This window comes from Trachinotus anak, unplaced genomic scaffold, assembly GCF_046630095.1.
Source record: "Trachinotus anak isolate AG129_WGS33_773 ecotype Australia unplaced genomic scaffold, CSIRO_AGI_Tana_v1 ptg000003l, whole genome shotgun sequence".
Taxonomy (NCBI): domain Eukaryota; kingdom Metazoa; phylum Chordata; class Actinopteri; order Carangiformes; family Carangidae; genus Trachinotus; species Trachinotus anak.
Window position 1 is genome coordinate 14,209,913 of NW_027273854.1, and position 19,105 is coordinate 14,229,017.

The window sequence follows — 19,105 nt, forward strand, 5'->3', positions numbered from 1 at the left end:
TTTTCACCTCAGTTTAGTTTAGAGGTGGACAGGTTGTCTCTTTTTGTTGTTTTATTTTTTTTTAAAGTAATACTGGAAAACATATTATAAATTATTGTTTCTACTTTGATGCTATAGCTGCAAGGGACGTTTGTAATTATGAGTGTTTGCTGCCCTATCACAAACAACAACAGTCACATAATAGTCATCATTTGTAGTAAATGTATCAATGAGATAATGCATCCTCTTCTTACTTATATCAGGGAGTTTCATTATATTTTGTTCACTTATTCCTCTTTTACATTGGTTGAGGGCCCCGCTGTGGTTGAGAATCAATTAACATGCGCTGCCCTCTTGTGGTCACATTTAGTAGCTGCAACTCTACGCCACTAATATCAAGTAAGAAACAATTGCATAATAATACTTCCGTTTTCAACATTCAAAATAAAAGTTTTGCAATAAAAGCACTTCCAACATAAACACCGTCATTGCAAACCGTCACCTTGACTAGACTTGATAGCACAGTAACACTTCCGGTGAATACATTTAAAATGAGATAATTAAACCGAAGCATTTAGAGACTAAATATGAGGGAAATATTAAAATATTTATCGAATTCATTGCTTTGGTTGTAACAGTTATGGCCTTTTTCCGCGGGAAAAGTAATACTGGCTGGGGGTCAACCCAAGCCCCTGTGAGCTTAACAGAGGAAGTGGGATGGAACGGGCTGCTAGGAACTAATATATCTCTTGTAGTCTAAGTTTCCCGTCGACTACATAAACCAACGGGACAAGCACAGGGGGAGTGCGGAAACCGGTAAATCGACGAATTTTGTTTAATGTAATGTCTTAATACTTAAGATACATGTAGATGTGTACAACCCATATTTGCGTGTCCCCTCTTTTCCCAAAAATACGCCTTGAGTTTGAAGCTGGGTTTTCCCGGTAACAGTTTGCAGGAGCTGTAAACTCCAGCTAAATGTGTAGCTGTTGTTCATTTAGCCACAAGAGCTAAATGTAAGAGAACAAAAATAAGGAAGACGTTATCAAGTCATTGTGTTGCGTTTATTGTTGTATTCTTATTTTAATGAAAACTAACCAGGGAGTCGCTTTTCATATAATGTGCTGCTAAAATTGAATAAAACTACTTTGTGACACGAGTTGTTAGCTCGCTCAGTTTTTCGAGGATATACATACATGAACTTATAAATTAGCTCTTTAATTCATATTTAGCCAGGTTAAGTTTATTATTAACGTAAGTCATGTTTTTTAGTGGTGCATCCAACTAACCTGGAGCAGCTGTTGATGTGGTGAGAAAATCCAGAGATAGACGACCAACTATGACTTCGTTGGTAAGTTGTACATTTACTCTCCACGACAAAATCTTCACTTATTTTCCTGTTATTCAAGTGTATGGTATCTGTGTAAGTGAATAGCTCTCATAAATGTAGACAACATTCTTTATTATAATTAATGTTTAGTGCAGCCCATCAGTATCACAGCACTGTGATAAAGTTTAAAGAAGATCATGGTCTGATTGGTACTGCATATGCCTCAAAGTACATTACAGAAGCGAAAAGTCAAAGTGATGAGATAAAGCCCTAAAATAAATCCCCTGGATCTGTTTGTCTTACAGGGGAGCAGCAGTTCCTCGGCCACAGAATACACTGTGCGAGTTCCCAAGTGAGTAAGATGGACTGATATGCAGATATCCACAGAAAAGTTTCGGGACAAGCCTCATCATGTGTCACCACTTTGTTGTATAATAGAAATTGAAAGAGAAAACCTAGAAGGATTACACTGTACAGGATTTATGCTTTGCAGCCAATTGAATCAAAATATATGAATCACTACAAGCTTAACTTATGTGTGTTGCATCTGTAGGAAGAAGTGTATACTGTATAAAAGGGAAAATGTATTATATGCATTAAATTAGTCATGATCTGGAAACTGTTCAGGAGACCCTTTGTTTGTCCCGCAGAAACACTAGCAAGAAGTACAACATCATGGCTTTCAATGCAGGAGACAGAGTCAGTTGTTCAACATGGACACAGGTAGGTGTCATATTAGTGTGTCTATACATGATGAATAGTTTGAGCTCCTCTTGCTAATATGTTAGGCTTAGTACTAAGAGAAAACTGCTGTGTGAAAGTTGTGTAAAAATATGAACAAAATGAGAAATGTGAAGTCTGAGATGAGCAACTTGAGTAAGCAGCCATATTGACTGTCTTTCAGTCTCATTGACTCCCTCTCTCTCCCTTTCCAGGCTCGTATGGAAAGAGACATGAGTGCTCGGCGGATATATGGAGAGGAGGAGACAACGGAAGGTGCAGCTGGTAGTGAGTTTGGAAAAAAGCAGCGCGAGGAAGCGCGGCGAAAGAAGTTTGGTATTGTGACACGCGAGTTTAAAGTGGAGGACCAGCCCTGGATTCTCAAGGTCAATGGCAAGGCTGGCAAAAGGTGAGGAGGGAGATAACTTCTTTACACTATGATGCACTCTCATTTACTCTACATTGCATCCAGTGGGAGCCATACACAGCCATACTTATATTGTAACTGAAACTAGTGTGTTTTTAAGTAAAAATCACTAACCCAAGCTACCTGGAATCTAAAGAGGCTGTTATGCAGGAGAGATAAAAGTTGTATAGTTTTAAAAGCCCTTTAGTAGCTTAATGTGGGTTTTGTACTTTTTAAGTCAGTTTACAACATCTACATTTGAAGAAATACAAAAATTATACTTCTGTCAAATACTCTTCCCTGAGACTGTATTTGCAGGCCTGGAGGGGGATCCCTACTGTTTGTTATAGAGCTGCTCTCTCCCTCTGTCTGTGTACATGTTTGTGTCAGGTTCAAAGGTATAAAGAAGGGCGGCGTTACAGAAAATGCATCCTACTACATCTTTACACAGTGTCCTGATGGAGCTTTTGAGGCCTTCCCTGTCCATGGCTGGTACAACTTCACACCGTTGGCCAAGCACCGAACTCTCACTGCCGAGGAGGCTGAAGAGGAATGGGGCAGGTGGGAAGGGCGGGGGGGGGGGTTTATTTTATCAGATAAGTCTGAGATTAAAATCTCTTTTTCAAGTTGGACCTGATAATAAGAAGTACTCATTAGACACAATTGTAACAAAGACAACACAGCTACACAATACAAGAAACAACAACAAAAACATTTACAATATTCATAAAATACACTTAATAACAGCTTTAAAATCTCAAGGCCCCTTTTCCACTGGTCAAAAAACCCACCACTAAGACTCACCAACATCACGTTTTTTTCAGCAATGGAAAAGGGTTTCAGGTCAAATGACTATAGACCTGGGTATTTATGGGCTTAGTGGCTGTTTATGACATAAACACAACACCCAGGTGAACCCGCTAATTTTGCTGCTGTAATGTCTTTCAGAGCACACAGACACTGTAAACATACCTTACAGCAGAAACACTGGCTATGCTTCAAAAATGCAGTGGCTACACAGCAGAAACACTGCACTCGAGAATGAAAGAGTGAGTGCGGCCCCAAACTAAATTTTCAAAACACACAATCGCCAAATGAAGTGTCTCACACAGAGGCTCCGACACTTTTACAGGCGCATCCACCCAGGGATGAGATGTGACAGATCAGTTTTACCAGTTTGCACAGCAGCTAGCAGCTCACTCTTTAAGTGTGCAGTAGTGTGTGTCTTAAGTCCAAACAGAAAGACAAACTCGACTGGCAGTGGAAAAGGGGTCAGTCGGCTTTTATTAACGGGTTTACCTGCGTTTATAAAATAAAAAAGAAATGTTTATAATACCTACTGATTTTGGTGGAGGGTCTTAGACGCTAATTGGAGGGCAGTTTGCAGTTCATTCCATTCAAATGGTGCATAGTACCTGAAAACAGTGTGGGAGGTGTGACCGTGGTGAGTTCTTATGAGATGCTGTGGTGGTCAGAAATTTAGTGGAGCTATCACAGGTAGAAAGAGCTGATGGATAACAATCTGATTTAGCCTTTTTTATCATGATGTAGATGTTTCTTTGTTGCCTAGAAGTTAACCAGTCATCAGGGTTGCCACTGGACCTAGCCTTGGACCAGGCTTTGTCTCTGATGTGGATGGCATTGGAGACTTGTGGGGAGAACTGAGGGCTGTATCAGGAACCTAGTTTAGCCCAATGGTGTAGGTGTGGCAAAAAGCAGATATCAGACATTCCTGTCTTTATACAGGAGGAACAAAGTGGTGAATCACTTCAGCATTATGCTTCAGAGGCGTCTTCGGGAGCAGGAGCGTGGTGAGGATGAGGAAGATGAGGCAGACAAATCGGGGAAGAAGAAAAAGAAGGGGGGTAGTGGCAGAGGAGGCGACCTGCGCATTCATGATCTGGATGATGATCTAGAGATGAGCAGCGATGACAGTGACAGCAGTGCAGGGGAAGGTAAGAAGAAGAAAAAACTGTATGGGACTGAAATCAGCCACAATATTACAGAAAAGCATGCAGTGTTAATTTATTCTGACATCCCTATCCTTGCCTTCCTTCCTTCTGTCATCATGTGATATGTATATTTTTTTCATCAATGACTTGGTCACCTCTCTCCTCATTGGACAGATGGAGACAGCAAGTCAAAAGTGAAGAAAGACACTGGGAAAGGAAAAGCAAAGAAGAAGAAGAAAAAGAGTAATGAGAGCGAGGCCTTGGAAGACAGCGATGATGGTGACTACGAGGGTCTAGAGGTGGATTACATGTCAGATGAAAGCAGGTCAGATCATGTGTGTTGTGACACACAAATGCTCCATTTTTTATAGACACTATATGTATGGAGTTTTGTTGGGTTGTGTTTCCTCTTTGATTAGTATGTAACTTTCTAAATGTAGTTCAGACGAAGAGCCAGAAAAGGGAAAGCCCACCAAAGGAGAGGACCTCCCTAAGGGTAAATATCCGTGGTTGAACATTACTGATCTGTTACTTCTTAAATATAGAAGACTCTGCTAATTTCATGCCTGTATAATATATATAATGAAACATCTTTCTTAATGTTTACCCTTCAAAGGGATCGATGAAGCATCGGAAAGTGAGGAAGAGAGTGAGGAGGAGAAGCAGAACGACGAGGAAGCAAAGGAGGAGGAAGAAGAGGAGGAAGGAAAGAAAACTCCAGTCCAAATGGAAAAGAAGAAGAAAAAGGGTACAGGCCTCATGGAGACAGACAACAGTTTGATGAAATACATGCTCAAAAAGAGGTCCTTATAAACATGATGGTGTTAATAGTCCTCTGTGCTTGATTTTGAGTTGTATGGATTTGTGTGTCACAGACAGCAGCGGAGAATCGGACAGCTCAGATGACAGTGACATCGAGGGAGAGACGGCTTCTGCTTTGTTCATGGTGGTTAGTGTGTGTGTGGCTGAATAAATGGATATTAGTGTATTTTATAGGCTATTCTTTCCCTGAATCTGTAAAATGTATAAATTTGTTGTTGTGTCATCACCTTCAACATAAAAAGTAAAAGGATGATAAGTCACATGATGTTTAGCTTTCACGTGGCTTGATGACAGCTCTCGTAGAATAAAAATGTTCACTCACTGTGCAGTTAATTTTGTACACCAGCAGAGTTATTTGCACGGCTTAGTTTTAGCAGCTAATTTATTTTGGTGAGGAGTGTGTGAATGGTTCTGTATTTACATCTGTGTAGTGTTTTCATTTTTGTTCTAATCAAACATCACTCTGCCCCCCCCCCCGCTCTCAGAAGAAGCGCACTCCTCCTAAACGTGGAGGTGGGCGTGGCTCTGCAGGAAGCTCCAGAACTGGCAGTCGTCCTGGGACACCATCCATAGACTCTGCCTCCACCTCCAATACACTCCGTGCTGCTGCCAGCAAGCTAGAGCAAGGTGTGCTCATATACCACTAACCACACACCCATCCAAAAGTATAGTTAAACAAGACACAAGCCAAATGTTTTTATGTTAAACTTTAAAAAGTGGTCATCCACAAAAACTTTAGGTCCCTTATTTGTTTTTTTCATTTGAATCAAATCTGCGTTTTCCACAGGTAAGAGACAGACTCAGGGTCCTGGCACTGACTCACCAGCTGCCAAAAGGCTGAAGATGGAGCCCAGCAGTCAGAGCCCTGTTCCGTCTGGGAAGAGCACTCCTCAGCCTCCCTCAGGAAAGTCCACTCCCAGCTCCAGGTACTTTGTTTCTTTATGTCTTTTTTAATATAAGCTATTTATTTCTTCTGATATTATTATGAAACTGCAAAGTGTATCACGTGACAAAGCCGACAACAAGAAGAAGACATTTAAAGTAAGCCTAAGACGAAAAAGCTTTACAGGGTGTTTGTGAACAGGGTAAAAGCTGTGTTCTTTCCCTTTCATTTCCCCCGCAGTGATGTGCAGCTAACAGAGGAAGCGGTCCGGCGCTACCTGATCCGTAAACCGATGACCACCAAAGACTTGCTGAAGAAGTTCCAGACCAAGCGCACAGGTTTGAGCAGTGAGCAGACTGTCAACGTGCTGGCACAGATCCTGAAGCGTCTAAATCCAGAGCGCAAGAATGTAAATGACAAAATGCACTTCTACCTCACTGAATAACCAATGTAAGTGAGGGACAGTGTTAAAGGAGGTAGAGAGGATGGGGACGAGAGGAAGGACTTAAAACCAACCTCTTTCTGTGAAACGTTTTGGTGTTTTCCAAAACCATGACCCCTGGAAGAGAGGTTGTGTGTGTCTTTTTGACAAACAAACAGCTTGTGTTACAACATGCTACGGGATCAGAGTTTGAAACAGTCTTCCCAGGTGGCATTTATCAAGAAGTATTTTGTTAGGCATCTTTAATTTGTTTTTCTTAGTCTGAAATCGCACATTAAACAACAGAAACTGTGTTAATGTTGCAGCATGATTTCTCTCCATGTGTAAACAGTTTAACTTAGAACCTGATGAATGGAAAAAAAAAATGTCTTTTTTTAGGTAGAAGTTTTTCTAATAAAATGTAAAATGTGCTGCTGTGTAAGGTTTCTCTATTTGTACCCCCAAAAAAGACTATTTTGGCTTTGTGAATTTTTTATACAAATGCTAGTGTATGGAAATATGAGATTTTAATACAATAATAATAAAACCCTTATCATTAAGAGAGATTGGACTGATTGGGATGATGAGCCCTTTATTACTGTTATCATTTAATGATGGTCCTTATTTCTCAGGCTCTTTATAAATAAATTCAAGTGATGAAACGTTTCATCAGATATTTCAGAGAAGGGTGTAGCTAAAATTACCCCTCTAATAATACCTCCATGTGAAATTCCTTCCAGAGATTAAATGCTGAAGAGGCTTTAATAGAGTGGAAAGAACACAGAAACTAATATTAAAATAAACAAGATGCAGTGGACTCACTAGTCTCTTCATGTCCGGGCAACGTCACAATTGGCCACGAACCAGGTCATCTTTATGGCTAGGAGGACAGACAAAGACAAAAACAGCTTACCTTCCCTAAGCTGAGGATGCATTCAAATATTCATTCAAACTTATCTTGCACCATACCTCTCATGTTTGACTTAACATGATTGTATTCACAAATAATCCATGACTTGCAGTGTATAGCTGACAGCACTTGGGCATTTTCTATGTTGAAGTTGTCATAGGGGCCAAACACATTAGTCTGGATCACCGCTGTGTAACGATGTCCATACTGAAAGTAGTCCCTGTCAACACACAGACACACATACAGAGTAAGGATCAGACATAAGACGTGGAGCTTTTAGAACCTTGTAGTTGTTATTTTCTGATGATGTTGCATGAACAGGCCTTTCACATATTCAAGTAGTCTGAAAAGACAACAGCGTATGTTATATATGCACCTGGCTCAAATTAATGGATGTAACAGAGTTGAATGCAGACACATCTACACATAAGCCCATTATTTATCTTGAGGTTGGATGAATCAGTGGAGAGGAAGTTAAACCAATGCCTTTCGCCAACATGATAATTGCTGTACTTAATTTAATGGCTCTTAAGCAACATTGTGTCTTAATAATTACTGTCAGGGTTTGGTGTTATTGAGATTAACAAATACTGAGAATTGTACACTATCCTCGAAGTAGTGTATCACCTCTCACGGAGTTGGCATAGAAACCCCCAACATGGCATCGGGATAGTGCTTCTAAATGTCACTTTTAAATTTGCCAAAAGTTAGCAAGTCCATGTAGTGCAGTTAGTGAAGGGGCATTCATAAATATTTGAAAGGATACAAGTTGTTCTTTGAGCAGTTTATTATAACGACAGAGGTAAGTGATTTGCACACTTAGCCTATTCTAATATTCTGATAGTCGGTTAGCTTGTTAGCGTCTGCTATATAATGCTTATATTCAGTAACTGCAGTCTGTTTATGAAAAATTAATGTAGCCGACATATATACAGTAATATATGAAACTGCCTTTGAGTTTGAAACAGTAATCCAGTGTACCGATTTGCACAAATGCACAGAACAAGGAGTTCTATACACTATAGGTTGCATAGTGATGTCAAGGAAATCTAGCCCTGAGTCTGAAATCATGCCCTACCTAGTCCTTCAAGACATCAACATGCATTATTGATGATGTTTGCGCTGTGATTTCAGACATAGTTTATGTTCACTTGTTCCACTGTGGTTGCAGTTTTGTTTTTTGTTTTTCAATTTGTTCTCCCGCAGTTGCGTTATGAGTACATTTTTCTTTATTGTGTTCTGTTCTTTACTTAGAGGGTTGTACTGCAAGCAGTTAGGAAGCCTGTAGTGTGAACTGGATTTTGCTGTTTGTGTGCTGCTGGAAAGGCCTTGTGTAACCATGTGGTTGCACTGCTTTTTCAAACTGCACAATATAGCAGACTGAGCCAGTGGGCCACAACCACTGGCATCCACCAGTGCTCTTCAAACATGGCACAGACCAAGGACACAGGTAAGATGTCTGAAACAAGGTGTAGGGATGGGCAGTACCAAATTTTATTAATTCAATATGATATGGATATTTTTTGCTACAATTTTACCAACAGCAATACTGATCATTTATTAAATTAGTGATTTTTTTTTTTTTTTTTAATAATGCTGATTTAAAAGAAAAAATCCAAATATTTTACAGAAATGCAACAATTAAATAGTAGTAAAGTAAGTCAGTTATTATAACATAAATATGTATTACAATGAATAATTAGTCAACAGGCCATGATTTGTCCACAGCAACTTCCACTTTCTAAATAGACAGCAAAAACCTCATTAGTTTTCACGATCACTACTGCTCACAGCTTGCATCTCACTGCAATTTCATGTTTCCACATACACAGTATTAAATGTCCAAAAAGTATAGTTCAATGTAGCTTATTGTTCTGAAGATGCTGCTTGCATTGCATTGCAAGTTTTGGAGTCATAGTGTTCCCCTTCTGCCCAGCAGACATGATTGGTCTTTGGAGAAGAGAGACTAGAGGTATGACTTTAGAAATAGTAATACATTGCTCTGCTGAAACTTCAACAGTGGCCTCTTCAAAGGGCCTGAGGGCTTCAGTGGCTTGGCTGATATGGGACCATTCTCCCTTATTCAAGCACAGGGTGTTTTTCCTAAGAAGACAAAGTACTGCTCTAATGGCTTCTTGTTCATACATTCTTTCCAACATGTAAAATACCAACTTCCATTACGTCTCGACTGCCAGGATTAGTCTGTGCTCTGGCAATTTCCGATGCTTTGTTGATATGGTGAAAGAACAGTAGAATGACATTTTTCCAGGATGGACCCCTTAAAAGTGTCCTTTACAACCAAGTTGAGGATGTGTGGAAAAACAAGGAATGAGTTTCAAGGTCACTCATGAATTATCATGTATTATTGAGAAGAACACAAAGGGGGTAGTCAGAGAATCCATTGTGGAAGCAAGTGTGTCAGCCATGCTAGACTTCCAAGAAATTTGGGGAACTATGCAATGTGAGAGGAGAGTCGTCTCTTACAGTCAGGATTCTGAAGGGGGTACAGCAAACATCTGAAAAGGGATATTGACCTTGAGCCAGAAGTCTTACAACAGTACAGGGTCCTGTGTAATGTAAATGTGTCACCTCCTGGTGCGCCTTGCCTTGGTGCAAGCCATGACGCTAAGTTCAACGATCACGCTGTATGCTGATATCATTAAATGTGTGTTCGTTCGGAAAACTGTGTTGTGTTCGAGAAGTATCGTCCCACTCACGTCAGCCTCCAAACTGCCAAAGTGGGAGGACTCTATCTACACATGAGGGAGAACCTGCACTTCTTGGTGAGATAATGCTGCCATACATTACAACAAATAATAACGCTTGTCAAAAATACTCATTTTTAAACAGTTGCAGGAAAAATATTTTTTAACATCACTGTAGAAGTAAGGTCTAAAAATATATATATATATCTACATTGTCTATTAACTGTAATGGACATTCAGTGAGAGTCTGACACCTTCACAGAGGGACAAGCTCAAGATCAATGACAATGTACTACAAACAGCCCACGACATGGGTGTTACCAAGGTCGTGTCTTGCCTGTCCAGTTGCATCTTCCCTGACAAAACTACATACCCCATCAATGAGACCATGGAAAGCTTCTTTGAAAGCCTTTATTCACCCAATGTAGCTCCTCTAGATATGAATACACTTTTTTAGAAACACCCAACCACCATAATTTAAGGGAGATTTATTTTTTTTGTGTGTAATGTTGTATGTATATACTAATCAAAAAAAGGCCTTGTCTTATTGTAAACTAAGAAAAATAAACAGAAAATAGAGACACATTATTTGACATTGATTGGCACAAATTTCCAAAAGGGTGATCACAATTCTCAATATTCTTTTCTCTCAATGATACAAAACACTGACAGTAATTATTAAGATGCAGTGTTGCTCCAGAGCCATGGAATTAAGAACAGCAATTATCACTGTGGCAAAGTGCATCAGTTAAACTTTGTCTTCACTTCGATTCCTCACTCTCCAAGATACACAGTGGGCCGCCTCATGACTCCAACTTTGTCAATACTCACATGCTAAAAGGATGATTGATGTTCAGAACAGGTAAGCAGCAGCGCAAACAGCATTCATTTTAAACAAAGGGCTGAGATGTGGCTGTGTTGCCGTTCAGCTCCTCCATGAAAACATCCATTAATCTGAGCCAGTGCATTTCTGACATGTGCTGCCCTCTTGTCGGAGCACTTAATTATGTGCACTCTAAGAAAAATTGGTTCTTTGTAAGTGCTCTGAAGTACTTTGAGTGTTCTGGAGAACCCTTTTTTGTTGAATAACCTTTTCTTACTGTATAAGGTTCTTTGGGGAACTGAATTTTAAAAAATGAGTTCTAAGTAGTACTTTTAGTGCTTTGAAGAACCTTCTTATATTTCAAGTATGACCTTATGGTTACTGATCATATGCCTAGCCTATAATGACTAAGTTGTTTCTGTGAGTAGGATGGATAGTTATGGGGACATTTTTATTTTAAATGGTTATATTTTACAACTACTTTTTAGATAGAGCAGTTATAAGGTAATGTTATTGTAATTTATATAAAGTAATTAGTAACTTTCGGCTACTTGATTCCCTTTTAATGACCCAACACTGAATTTGAACAAATTATTACATATTAAACCTTGTACTTTTTTATTTGTTTTTTTACATCACCTACCAGTTAAAAAAATAGATAGACCGCCTGTAACATAATTCTCCACCAGTAACTTTACTCATGTGACAGAACCTTTAAAACAATATTAATGGACTGAAAAATTGCCAACAGGCCAAAACAAATGACATAAAATAAATCTTACGTAAGTAAAGATACAGGATATATAAATAATAGATAGATCTCTCCCTCTTTCTCCTGCTGTCTCTCTCTCTCTCTCTTTCGCCCACTGTCTGTCTGTCAGTCTGTCTCTCTCTCAAGTTCAGGGTGACAGTATCGTCACAAACGCCGCCATTTTTGTTACGTCGCTGTTTTGCCTCTCTCTTCCCGCGCTGAGACGGAGCTGAAGATCTACAGTTACGGTAAGTTTAGTAAAATAATGTAAAGAAATTATATTCCTGTCGTGAATGTAAATAAGTGTAAGATTGCATGATATTAATTTAATGTAAATGCTTAATTGCAGTGATCATTTGTCTGTACTTGTGAATTCACACTGTTTCTGCTTAGAGGTAATAAAAAAATGCATAAATCAGTGGCTTGTTAAAGACTGATGTCACCATCGTGACCATTCGAGCTGCCCTCTTATGTGTCTGACTTCCCCTTTTCACCTTGTTTAATGCTCTTTAGAGGGTAGATAACACGATGAACACTTTACAATTCTGTAATGTTACACAACAGCTTCAACATTGTTTAGCTGTGCACTAATGGTCTCTGTGTCTTTGTCTCCTCCAGGGATGACAAATTTGTGGTCAGTTGACCAAGTCTGCTCATGGTTGAAGGTCAATGGATTTGAAGACTTCATACCATCATTCGTTGGTGAGCTGTGGACATGAATGACGGAGGTTTTCCAGTGCAAGAGATGTCCTGTTAAGACCCCAACTCACAAAAAGTGGCTGAAACATCTACAGCTTTACCATGAAAATGAAAGCGATTTTTCAGTAATCTGTGGACTTGATGGTTGTCCTCAGTAGTATTCCAGAGTCAAGTCTTCAAATCACATTTGCCGACATCATCATAATGATGTGAACTGTGATTCATCTTTTGAACAAGAGTTGAGTTCATTACCTGAGGATTCAAACCCAGACTCTACTGTTGAGGGTTCAACTTCAACAGTGTGTGATATTGTTAACCAGCTCACCGACTCTATTCAAAAACAGTTAGCATTATTCTATCTTAAGTTGCATGAAAAGCATATTGTTCAGAGAGCAGTACAGTCAGCTGTGATCAATGAGTTTGGAGTTACTGTTTAGTCATTTTCATCAAACCTATCAGGCTCTTGTTACCACTTGTTTAAACAATGTAAACATATATGTTAATAATCCACACCTAGCTTTGCTCAGAGGACATGAACTGGTCTTTCATGAAAGACTCCATGTCTTATGTCTGATCCTCACTCTGTATGTGTGTCTGTGTGTTGACAGGGCCTACTTTCAGCTGTATGGACATTGTTACACAGCAGTCATCCCAACCAATTTGTTTGGGTCCTATGACAAGTTCAACATAGAAGTTCAACATAGAAAATGGCCATGTGCTGTCAGCACTCATTAACAAAACATTCAAAGCCAAAAGTGATTAACTCACACCCACTAATCCATCTTGATTCACACACAGACTCCAAGCAATGAATAGCACACACATCACAGACAATAGAGGGTCAGAGGGTCGTCACAATGTGCAATGATATCATTTATCAATATTGCTGAACCTATGTGTGTGTTTGTCATTACTCACTTTGCTGAACTTGAAAATGTTATGGTGAAACTTTGAATCATGCTCATGCTCCACATTATAACCTGTGGTAACGTGTTTTTCCATATGCTGATGTTACCACATATTACATCATGTGGAAACATTTTCCACATGTGCTCCACAAACATGTTTTCCACATGTGCTATATATGATACTATCTACTGCAACATGTGGTACCATGTGACACGTGTGATCAAATGCAGGAAAAACGTGTGGACACGTGTTCACGTGTGTAAAGCATGGGAAATTCATGTGGTTTTTCTTTTTTCTTTTTTTTTTTGGGGTAATGAAAAAACTATCAAAACTAAAAAAAACTTCAAAACTATCTCCTCTGCTATCAATCACATTCAGTTTGTACTTTGGTAAAATGGGTAAATGTAACTGGAACAGGATAGACAGGTCTGATGTAGTTCATGTGAAGTTAGAAAATCTCTGGAGCATGATAAGGTCAATCTACCAACATACTCCTCACATGTAGGTACCCTCACATTTTTTTTTTCTGAGTTATGAAGACAAACTTGAACTTCATTTTTGCAGCCTTTAATGACAAGATGTTCCCCAAGTTCCCCAACTGCTCAGTCACCTGAAGGCAAGTGGAGGTTGAAAAATAAACAAGAAACAACAAACACACATGAAGGCTTACATAGGCGTTTTCATAAGACACGTTTTAAGACATTCTAGGCTACCACATCACACCACTCTGACATGTTTGCAAGGATATTACAACAGGACAAAACATTAAAAATTTTTATTCACAAAATTAAAGTTCCTCACTGGCTCACAGTAATGGCAAGGAAAAGTTTGTGAAAATAATAATAAAAAAAAAAACTTGAATTACTGCCTTGCAGTTATAGTCTTCCCCTGACCTGTCAAGTTGCAGGACATATGGTCACAACAGGGCCCTCTTTCTGTAGAACATTTTAGAGTACATCTTAGACTTTTTGTCCATCAACACCTGGGACTCCACACAACCACACCTGCTAGAGGTTGATATGGGGGCTATGTTAAAGTTATATAGTCATATAAAAGTATTTTATATAAAATTACATGTTGGAGCCAACTGCTTCATTAATTTCTCCATTCTAACACAACCACTAAGAAAAAATTATGTAGCTTTAGGAGTATTATAAATAAGCTAAGGCTGGGGTAGAAATCCAGAGATCATAAAGACCCATATTCTCATATTATTATTATTATTATTAAAGTTAGTGTTATTATTAGTGTAAATAAAAGTTATTTTGTATGAAAGGATCAAACTTTAAGATGTATTTCTGGTTGTAAAATAAGTCAAAAATAATCAGATTAGCACCCAAACACAAGTATAGACTGGTTTGGTTTCTATAGAATAAAAAAAGCAGTTGCTGATAGTTTCATTTTTGTGTGCTTAGGCTTTGTGATACGGGCACCTGAAAAATTTGCCACCCCAGCAACATAAATGGGAATAGAGTATGATATTTTAATTTTTTAATCTAATGAATTCATATATTTTAAGTTAGATATGGGTTTACATGATTTGTAAATCATCGTACTGTTTTTACTTACATTGTACACAGTATCCCAGCATTTTTGGAAACAGGGTTAGGAAGGAGAGAAATGGATCTTTCTCTCTTCTATGGATGCAGATCTTGTGTAAGTTGCTTGATTCACTCCAGCATGCCTGCATGTTATAGTTGATGTGTTGTAACACAAACAATGCCAGAGCCAAGGAGCTGATTTTCATGCATAGTCTTGTATTTCTGCTGCCTATCAGTCTCAATCACCACTCAACCTCATGCTATATTCGATGAATTTTTTTCAATGAAAAAGAAAAATGAAAAAGAAAAAAAAATGCATGTGTGTTGCGTTAGCTGTTCATGAGTCTTCTACTGTATTAACCACTGTCCAGGGGTGTAGGGAATAAATAAATAAATTGATGTGTTACAACACTAACAATGCTAGATTTAGGGAGCTGATTTTCATATCTTGTCATATCATGCTGTTGCCTCTCAGACCTTATATAGAAAGATGTGTGCCTTTCAAAATCATCTCCAATCAACTGAATTTATGACAGATGGACTCCAGCTGAGGTGTAGACCTCAACCTGAACTAAATCTCTAGTGTCAAAGCAAAATGTAAATAATTTTGTCATTGTGATATTTCAGTTTTTCCTTTTTAATATAATTGCAAAAAATTCTAAAGGTTTGTCTCAGTTTGTCATTACGGGATACTGAGTGTAGATTGATGAAGGAAAAGGGATAGATAAATATATATATATATATATATATATATATATACATATATATCTCAAGCAAAGTTTTAAAAAAATCACCATTTATTTGGTGATTTTTCAAACCTGTGTTTTGCAGTCTTTGTCCAAATCGGTAATAAATGCCATGTTAAAGTAGTGTACGTAAATGTTCACAGAGATGCCGGGAAGACCAGGGCTGTGTTCGAGAAGTATCGTCCCACTCATGTCATCCACCTGGCTGCCAAAGTGGGAGGACTCTATCTACACATGAGGGAGAACCTGCACTTCTTGGTGAGATAATGCTGCCATACATTACAACAAATAATAACGCTTGTGAAAAAATGCTCATTTCAAACAATAGCAGGAAAATATATTTTAACCCCAGTGTAGAAGTGAGGTCTATGGAATATATCTACATTGTCCGTTAACTGTAATGGCCAGTTAGTGAGAGTCTGACACCTTCACAGAGGGACAACATCAAGATCAATGACAACGTACAACAAACAGCCCATGACATGGGTGTTACCAAGGTCGTGTCTTGCCTGTCCAGTTGCATCTTCCCTGACAAAACTACATACCCCATCAATGAGACCATGGTAAGCTTCTTTGAAAGCCTTTATTTACCCAATGTAGTTCCTCTAGCTATGAATACTCTTTCTTCATAACATCCAACCACCATAATTTAAGGGAGATTTATATTTTTTGTGTAATGCTGTATGTATATACTAATCAAAAAAAGTCCTTGTCTTATACAGAAATTAGAGACACAATATTTGACAAATTTGACAAATTTCCAAAAGGGTGATCGCAAAATTTCCATTGTGAGCAAAGAAAAGTGTAACCCATCAAAAATCCTTTATCTCATAATGGGATCAACAACCTATACTAAACCCATATAAAACCCATGTGTTACGTTACAGCTAAAGTTTCTGTTTGGACCTTACAGCAGATTCACATTCAGGCAAACAGTTGTGATATAATAAAAGGATTTTATTATAGACTGGCAGCAAGAGTTCAGGGTGAGTCCTCGGGGAACGTGGGAGGAATGGGGATCCAGCAGGAGGACAGGTGAGTGGTGTGGCAGACAATGGTGGATAGGCATGGAGGTTACAGGTGAGTTCAGAGGCAGGTAATGGCTGAGTGGTGTTGAGGCAGCAGGTGAGTGGCATGGAAGGTAATGGTGAAGCAGCGAGGAGGCAACAACACTGGAGCAGGAAACTGGAGTGAGGAGAAACAGGTGAGACTGTCATCCACAATAGCAATAGCAAAATCAAAAGTCAGAGACACACACACAGAGAGGGCAGGAGACGTAAGGGAACACAGACATGGGAAAACTAGAGAGGAGCTAGGGCTGTGACACCATGTGAACCCCATGTAGACCTGTAACTTCTTGTGGAGCTCATGTAAAATCTCCATATTGTCACAACCTGGCTCGAGGTTGGACAAAGGAGGGAAGAACACAAATGAGTTATAACTAATAATAAGTTTTTTATACACAACTAAAAAAGAAATTAATCTATAGATACCCAAAATTTAACAAAGTCAAACAGGGTGAAAGCCACTGGGGAAGAGAGAGACTGGCTGGCTGCCACCATCTTATATAGTCCAGCAGTCAAGGTGAACTGAATCCTGTTGACGACCAAACTCCACCCAATCTGCATGGAGAGGCCTGCCAAGAGAGGGTCGTTACAATGTGCATTGATATCATTTATCAATATTGCTGAACCTTTGTGTGTGTTTGTCATTACTCACTTTGCTGAACTTGAAAATGTTATGGTGAAGCTTTGAATCATGCTCATGCTCCACATTATAACCTGTGGTAACGTGTTTTTCCATGTGCTTCAGATGTTATCACATATTACATCATGTGGAAACATTTTCCACATGTACTCCACATGTTATAACCTGTGGTCACATGTTTTCCACATGTGCTATACATGATACTATCTACTGCAACATGTGGTACCATGTGACACGTGTGATCAAATGCAGGAAAAACGTGTGGACACGTGTTCACGTGTGTAAAGCATGGGAAATTCATGTGGTTTTTCTGTAAGAAAGTAAGTAAGTTCCATTTCCCTGTGAGAAATGAGGAAGCTGAAAGGGCAGTTAGGACAATCAAAGGGCTCCTGATAAAGTCCAATGATCCAACGTGCTGCTCCTCTGGCTAATGAACATAGCCCAGCAGAGCTTATCATGGGGAGAAAAATTAGAAGACCGGTTCCTGTCATTCCATCTCAGCTTAACCCAGGTTGGACAGACCTGGAAAATCTGAAAAAGGCTGAACAGAAATAAAGACAAAAGCAGAAACAATTATGATTGCAGACACAGAGCACGGAACATGCCACATCTGCAAAAAGTGGAAGTGGAAAAATACAGTATGTCCTTTGGTAAAACGGTTAAACTGAAATGGAACAGGACAGACAGGTCAGATGTGGTTGTATTTGTCAGGAACAGCACTACATCTGATAATACCTGTAAAATACTTACGCAGCACACACCTTGAGAATACACCTGTTTACAAATTGAAGTGAATAGGCTGATCATGGCTACTTGGCAGTTTATCTGGGGTTCCACACAACCACACCTGCTGTAAGCAGGTGGGGCTTATGCTAAAGTAAAATAGATCTGTATAAGAATATAAATACATACTGGTTGGGGCTGACTGCTTCATTGGATAACATGATTCAGAGCAGTGGTTCTAAAAACAAACACAAATGAAGCCTTACATAGATGTTTTCATAAGAGGAGCTCTTTAAGAAGCACAGATTTATCTTGCAGAACAGGTAAACTGTCTTCTAGGAGCTCCAGAGCCACACACGGTCACAGGAGTCCTTTCCTCTGTGATAGACACAGGAGAAAATAGACTGTTCGCTGGTTACTGTCCGAGATGTGTGTGTCATTTAATGTTTATTAACCTAATTAACCTAATTAGTTGTTTAGTCAGGTGTTTTTTTTTAAGCGTTACACAACTTTTCCAGTCTTTTGTTGCCTCTGTCCAAAACTTTTTGAAATGTGTTGCTGGCATCAAATTCAAAGTGAGCATCTTAATACAACATGATTACTGTCAGGGTTTGGGTCATTGAAATAAATAAAAATTGAGAATTGTACACAACCAAAGTGTTCCTCGAAGCAGTGTATCACCTCTTCCACTGTTGGCATTGTAACCACCAACATGGCATTGGGATAGTGCCTCTAAATGTCACATTTAAAATTGCCAAAAATTGACCAAGTAGATGTGGTGCAGTTAGTGAAGGGTCATTCACAGACACGTCAAAGGTTTTAAGTTGGGCAAAGGATGAAAGTTGTTCTTTGGGGCAGTTTATTTATAACTACAGAAGTAAGTGAATTGCACATTTAACCTATTTTGATAGTTAGCATGTTAGCATCTGCTCAATAATGCTTACAGTCAGTAACTACAGACTATTTATGTATGATTAATGTAGTTGACATACCTTCAGTATAATATGAAACTGCCTTTGCGTTTGAAACATTTGCACAATTTTCTTTCAGTTTTCTTTATGCGCATTTTCTTATTGTG

The 19,105-nt window shown here is 38.9% G+C and overlaps 1 protein-coding gene across 3 annotated transcripts; it reads left to right on the forward strand.

Moving 5' to 3' along the window:
• Positions 1 to 716: 716 nt before the first annotated feature.
• gtf2f1 (general transcription factor IIF, polypeptide 1) lies at positions 717 to 6,944 on the forward strand. Of its 3 annotated transcripts, none has more exons than XM_071473952.1 (14): positions 717 to 795; positions 1,252 to 1,330; positions 1,615 to 1,661; positions 1,960 to 2,032; positions 2,245 to 2,438; positions 2,826 to 2,996; positions 4,182 to 4,390; positions 4,562 to 4,712; positions 4,828 to 4,883; positions 5,004 to 5,135; positions 5,263 to 5,336; positions 5,695 to 5,836; positions 5,997 to 6,135; positions 6,333 to 6,944. In XM_071473952.1, exons 2-14 carry the CDS (start codon positions 1,319 to 1,321, stop codon positions 6,535 to 6,537), a joined length of 1,605 nt encoding a protein of 534 aa, XP_071330053.1. In that variant the 5' UTR covers positions 717 to 795; positions 1,252 to 1,318; the 3' UTR covers positions 6,538 to 6,944. The 3 variants fall into 3 exon arrangements, with proteins under 3 accessions (XP_071330053.1, XP_071330056.1, XP_071330054.1); XM_071473955.1 differs by having other exon boundaries at positions 5,263 to 5,333; XM_071473953.1 differs by having other exon boundaries at positions 746 to 819.
• The last annotated feature ends 12,161 nt before the right edge of the window (positions 6,945 to 19,105 follow it).